The sequence below is a fragment of the Tupaia chinensis genome, unplaced genomic scaffold (genome assembly GCF_000334495.1).
Source record: "Tupaia chinensis unplaced genomic scaffold, TupChi_1.0 Scaffold000099_1, whole genome shotgun sequence".
Lineage (NCBI taxonomy): Eukaryota > Metazoa > Chordata > Mammalia > Scandentia > Tupaiidae > Tupaia > Tupaia belangeri.
The window spans coordinates 4,234,707-4,241,315 of record NW_006159563.1 but is presented as its reverse complement, the minus strand read 5'-3'; the positions used below and the strand labels follow the sequence as shown (position 1 = coordinate 4,241,315).

The 6,609-nt window shown below is 35.5% G+C and overlaps 1 protein-coding gene across 2 annotated transcripts in view; it reads left to right on the top strand.

Annotated features, from left to right (window-relative positions):
- FAM151B (family with sequence similarity 151 member B) overlaps window positions 1-6,385 on the top strand; it is a 44,823-nt gene extending 38,438 nt beyond the window's left edge. Inside the window, exon 6 of one of the 2 annotated variants that reach the window (XM_006143507.3) lies at window positions 5,909-6,385. In XM_006143507.3, coding sequence (XP_006143569.2) covers window positions 5,909-5,981 — 73 coding nt within the window. In that variant the 3' untranslated portion in view covers window positions 5,982-6,385. Of the gene's footprint in view, window positions 1-990; window positions 1,609-5,908 lie in introns of those variants that run through there. The other variant, XM_006143506.3, reaches the window with a different exon arrangement.
- The last annotated feature ends 224 nt before the right edge of the window (window positions 6,386-6,609 follow it).

Below are 6,609 nucleotides of genomic sequence, written 5' to 3'. Positions count from 1 at the left end.
GCAGGAAAAATATTTCAAAACTAATTTTAATTTTTTATTTTCTGTATTCTCAACTATAGTTTAAAATTCTTTTTGGCTTATCATAATGCTGCTATGGGACAAAATTCAAAATACTTTACTATTTATATTTTTACAATAGTGTAACCATCCTTAAGGATAAAAATATGTCAATATAATAAGACCAAATACCTCAGTTAGACATTGATTTCTTATCATGAGAAATAAATGTTTTGCAGATTTTCCCCTGGATTCAGACAAGTTTAGGGGGAAAATAAATATGAAACTGCTTAATAGCTTTGTATTTCCCCAGATTTTAATGCAACAGTAGTAGTGTCACTAGAAGAAATGAAAACATACAGCTTAAATAACATTGACATTCTGAGCATATACTTACATCCATAATAAATTTGCATATATATTTTTTAATTCTTCAGAATTGAATTTAAATTTATTCTGTTGTTATTCTTTGTGACATCTCTTGGCATTCTTGTTTATCATACAGAACCCCCAAAAGTGATAGCAGGGCCACCGTAAGTGACTGTGAATGTTGGAGAGATCAGGGACACTTTCGGCTCTTCACTGTCCCTTCCATTTGTACATTTTCCTCTGACTCTGAACAAACCCAAGTCACAGTCATAATTTTTGTGTGGGTAACAGGATTGTTGATCAGCAACACAATCTTTCCAGGTCATTTTTCCAAAATTGGACTCATTTCCAGCCTGGTTTTCTAAAGTCATTTAACATTCCTGTAGTTCAGCTAGCGCACTTACATAATTTAGACAACAGCAGAGTGAATATTTTAATTTCTAATTCCTTTGATCTCAATGAAGGAATGAAACAGAAAAGTATGGTTATACCATTGCTTATTAATGTTTTTGTGTGCATTTGGGTTAGAGATGAACGAGATTATTTTAAACCTTATTGGAATTGTGTATCACTGTTTCTTATATTTAACTTGTAACTATATAATTATGTTTTATTTTTATGCAGGTACAGCCTGACAATTTGGACTGGAAAAAATGATGACTATTCCATTGAAGATTTACTTTATATTAGAGATAATTTTGCCAAAAACCAGGTTTTCTATGACATCTTAGAACCACAAAACCATGAATTTAAACAAACCATTGGTATCAAAGTTAATCTCTAAAAAGAGGATTCTTCTAAATCATTTTCTATATTTTCATTTCATAATCCTTTTCTGCTTTGGTCTTAATTAATTACCATATAAGTTATGGTTATTGGTTTATGCTGCAATTTACCCAGTCAAATGCTTACTGTAAGCTTACCCTTTTAGGCATACATCTTTATAATATTGTGCTTACCTAAAAGATTTAGAAAGAAGAGATTTTATTTGAACCAGTAATAATTTAGGAAAATGATACTCTGAACTTCATGAAAAATAATTTTTTATATACTGAAGGTGCATGAGAGAATACATGTATATCGTAGCACAGGTATAAATCACAATTTATTGACACTTGCATTACAGAGATTCCAAAGGATGTGGGGCCATATTTTTCCTGGAAAAATATTATTACAGAGATAAAAAAGTAAAATAGCTTTAATTAAAAAAAAATTTTTTTCAGCGAGATTTTTGCTAAAGGGCACGTGCACTCACTGGAAAGACAGAAACAGTGAGAAATCACCCATGCCTCAACTCCTTCTCCTCCATTCTTTTCTTGGGATTTTGGGCACACACGCACACATGCCTGGAATGAGTTTGAAGCTACCAGTCAGGGACTCAAACCATGGTCGACTGCGTGGGAGTCCAGCGATGTAACCATTACACCATCCCAATGTTTTTAACTTTCACAGAGGTGAGCAACTTTCTCTATCAGGATAAAATCCATCTCTTGAAAGTATAAATTAAAATTCAAGATGAATTTAGAATTTCCATGTTGTTGGAAAGGGTCTTGGTAACCAAGTAGACTTACTGTAATCTTTGTTTCTATCATAGCATCTTATCTGTAGTGAGCAAGAAACTATTGGGGAGCAGAATTTTAAACCTTGGAATAATAATGGGTTGTTGGGAAAGTCATGAAGCCTTTTTGCATTAAAAAAAAAAAATCAGGAAAATATATCATGACTTTTCCGACGATCTAGTAGTTCTCCAGGTTCCTTACTACCACCATTCAGGTCCTTGTTCTACTAGGAGAATTTCATTAACTACTTCTTCATGCCTTCCTTCCTCACACTGCCCTCAGAAACCTTGAGTTTTTCTGCTAACCAAACCTTTCTTAACATCTCTTCCTTTGTGCCATCTCAAAAACTTCCAGGGACTTAAATTCAGTTTTACCCAATTTTTCTCTTTCAAGATGGTTCATAATGTAGTCCCACTCAAAGTAAACCCACGATGCTTCATTGCAATAATTCACATGTCAACAGTCTTTAGATATTACTTGAACAGTTCATTTTAACTGTTAATAGTGTTCACTAATTGCGTCATGCATGTTAGTCATGTCTCTCAGCTAGATTGAAATTGCCTTCATAGTAAGGATGCACATTTAAGTATCCTTTACAGTGCTTGGCATGGTCTTAAGCAGAGCACTCAGAAAATGCATTGTTTCCCCCCAGACAATAAAGTCGTTCTAAATAGAGAAAAGAACTTGGATTTTGAATTCAGACTGACTTCCTTTAACAGCCCCACCTCTATCTCCTATCTAGGCATAGAATATGAGATCTCCTTAATACTATCAACTCCTGGCTTGCTCGCTCTCGCTCGCTCTCTCTCTCTCTCTCTATATATATATATACTTTTTTAAACTGAGGTGGCCTGTTGCAGCAGGGTGTGCACTCACCAGAGAGACAGACAGAAAGTAAGAAGTCACCCCCTGGGGGGATGGCCACACTGCAATTCCTTCTCCTCCGTTCTCCTCTCAGGATTATTGGCATGCACACATACATCCAGTGTAAACCACCAGGTCTGGAACTCGAACCATAGTCGACTACGTGGGAGTCCAGCAACATAACCATTATGCTAGCTACTGGTCCCCACTCCTTCTATAAAAAGGGGGGATAAGGGTGGGAATAGGAATATTTTTGTAGGGTGTATGAGAATTAAGAGAAATATCATGAAATAGAGACATCTAGTGCGGTGCTGTTCACATCCTAAATGCTCAGCAGGTAAAGTCAGTTCCTTCTAGACTTATTATGTGATTATATCCATTATTACACGATTATATCCATTATAGACAGACAGATAGCTCTAAGAGATATAACATGAAACATTGCAGTCATAGAGGCAGTAATTATAATAGTTTCACTTTAAATTTCAGCTTCGGTCAAACACAATGCTGTTTATTAAATAACACTTAGAACTTCATTTTCTGTGGTTATTTGCCAAAGGCAAAAGTTGCAATTTCATTATAAAATTTTAACAACTGCAATAAAGAATAGTTTTTAGAGGGCCACAGGTGGTGTGGTAGTTGAGAGCACTGGACTCCCCCATGGTCGACCACAGTTTGACTCTTGGACATGGTGACTTGCTTTCTCACTTTCTCTCTCTCTCCCTCTCTGGTCAGATTAAAATAAGATCAATCAATCAATAAAGTTAAATAAAATAATTCTTTAAAAAAATAACAATTTTAAAATTATAGTGAAACATTTATATATTTTCCATAATGACCAGGCATTACTTTTTAAAATATTTAATTTTTATTTGTCATTATTATTATTATTTTTATTTTGCTACAGGGCACACACACTCACCAGACAGAGATAGGAAAAGAATGCAGGTCACCAGATCTGGGACTTGAACCATGGTTGGCCATGTGGGAATCCATCACCTTAACCACCATGCCACCTTTTGTGACCAAAACCATGTATTACTTTGTTAAAAAAAAAAAAAAAGAAAGAAAGAAAAAAGAAAACCTTGAATTTAAATAAGCTGGTTTTTGATAAAGTTTGAAATAAATTTATTTCTCCAAAATATTGTTACTATTTAATTGTTTCTTGTTGATATTTTAAAATTATATTATAGTGATTTAAAAAAAATTATCCATTTATTATTTATTTATTTATTTAATTTGACCAGAGAGGGGGAGAGAGAGAGAGAGAGAGTGAGAAAGTGAGAAAGTAAGCTGCCAGGTCTGGGACTCAAACCGTGGTCAGCCATGTGGGAGTCCAGCATCCTTAAACACCATACCACCTGCCAGCCCCAACAGTGATTTTTTTTTAAATTGAGAAATCTATAAACTGAATGTCACTTAAGATTAAGATTTTGAAGGTAGATTTAAATTTAAATTCTCAGGAACAAAAATATACAAGAGAGGGACCAGCAGTTAGCATAATAGCTATGTTGCTGGACTCCCATGTAGTCGACCGCAGTTAGAGTCCCGTACCTGGTGGCTTAAACTCACGCTGGGCGCGTGTGCATGCATGCCCAAGATCCTGAGAGAAGAATGGAGGAGAAGGGATTGGGCTTTCTGTCTCTCTGTCTCTCTCTGTCTTTCTGGCTAACGCATGCGCCCTATAGCAAACACCTCTAAAAAAAAAAAAAAAAAGAAAAGAAGAATATGAATAGATACTCAACAGCACTACTTATCTAGAATAGGCAAATTTAAATCACAATGAAATGCCAATATGTACATACTAGAAAGGCTAATTAATACTATAAGGACTGACAATACCTTTTTAAAAAAATAATTATTTTTTATTTATTATTATTATTATTTTTCAGTTTGACCAGAGAGAGAAGGAAAGTGAGAAAGGAAGCCAGCAGGTCTGGGACTTGAACCATGGTTAGCCATGTGGGAGTCCAGCACCCTTAACCACCACCCTATGCCACCTGCCGGTCCCTCATGGACTGACACTACCTTTAAGAAAAAAGGAAAAGGTTGTGGTGGTTTCTAGTAAAGATAAATAACGCTTAAAACCCAGCTATTCTAACTGTAGGAATATACTTCAAAAGAGACCATATATTCACATGAAAAGACTCATAAAAGAATGTGCATAGAAGCTATATTCTTAATTGCTTAAAACTAGAAATGACCCAAATTTTCATCAACAAGAGTGATAAATATTGTTAGTCATACAACAAACGTGCTACACAGCACTAAAATAGTTTAAACTTCTGAAACAATAAGGGTGAGTTAAAAATGTATTATGCTACAGAAGCAGACACAAATGAGTACATACTCTAAAAATCCATTTATTGGGACCAGCAGATGGCATAGCAGTTACGTCACTGGACTCCCATATGTCCAACTGTGATTCCAGTCCCAGACCTGGTGACTTGAAAAATCACACCGAGCATGTGTGTGTGTGTGCCCAAAATCCTGGGAGGAGAATGGAAGAGAAGGCATTGTGGCATGGCCATCCCCTCTGGGGAGTGATTTCTCACTTTCACTCTCCCTATGTCTATTTCTCTCTCTCTCCCTGGCAAGTGTGTTCACCTTACAGCAAAAATCTTAAAAAAAAAAAAATAAATCCATTTATGTGAGGTCCAAGAACAGCTGAACTTAATTTGATAGAAGTCAGAATAGTGATTACTTATGGGATTGGATGGGGTCTTGTACAAGATGGACATGTGGGAACTTTTTCAGATGATGAAACTGTTCTGTGTTCTGTTCTGGGGTGATTGTTTTGATGTATACATAGGTAAAAAAATGAGTTGTACATTTAATATTTGTCCATTTTATTGTATGTAAAATATACATTAATTTAAAAAAATATTTTTAAAACGCCTTGATATACAAAAATACAATAGAACACTATGTAGGTCCTGAAAAATCTACCTTTATTAATGCGGAAAGATGCTGTAACATTGTTGTAAGTTGTACACGAGCACGTATGGTATCACAGTTATGTAAAATTGTATGTCTCTATATGCATTTATGAGCATAGAAAATTTTTGGAAAGAAGCTCCCACTCGCAGTGTCTAAGTACTACTGTCTGTCCCCTCCAGGCTCTCTAATGAACTGGTGTTGAGATCATTGCATCCGAAGGCTATTTCCCAGAGACTGGCAGAGCAGTCCTAACCCTAGAAGAGACTTTGATAAGGTATCTTGATTGTTCAAAAGTTCAGAGCTTTTAAAAAGTACAGTAGCTTATGCCCCTGTAAGAGTGAGGCAATTGCTACTTAGCCAGATATGTAATCTTCTATCCAATGGGAAATTACTGACATTCAAAACAGCTTGTATATTTGCCTTTTTGTTGGACTTGAGGTTTGGAGGATTTTGTTTTTGTTCTTTTTTTTCTGTGACTAAAATTAAATACCTAGTGAGTATAGAAACATGCTTTCTCTCTCACCTTGTTACTTAAGATGTGAGCCTACCTAGAAGAAACCAACAATCTACTTATAATCATAAATGAGGGGCTGGGAGGTGGAATGGTGATTAAGGCGCTAGACTCCCACGTAGCTAACTATAGTTCGAGTCCTGGACCTGGCTGTTTGCTTTCTCACTTTCCCTCTTACTCAGTCTGTTCAAATTAAAAACTAAAAGGGATCAGCAGGTGGTATGGTGGTTCAAGGCACTGGACTTCCACACTTTCCCTCTTTCTCTCTCTCTCACTCTGCCCCTCTCTAGTCGAATTTTAAAAATTAAATAAATAAAGTTAAATAAAATGATTCTTACAATAATAATAAAATTATGTAAATATTTCTTT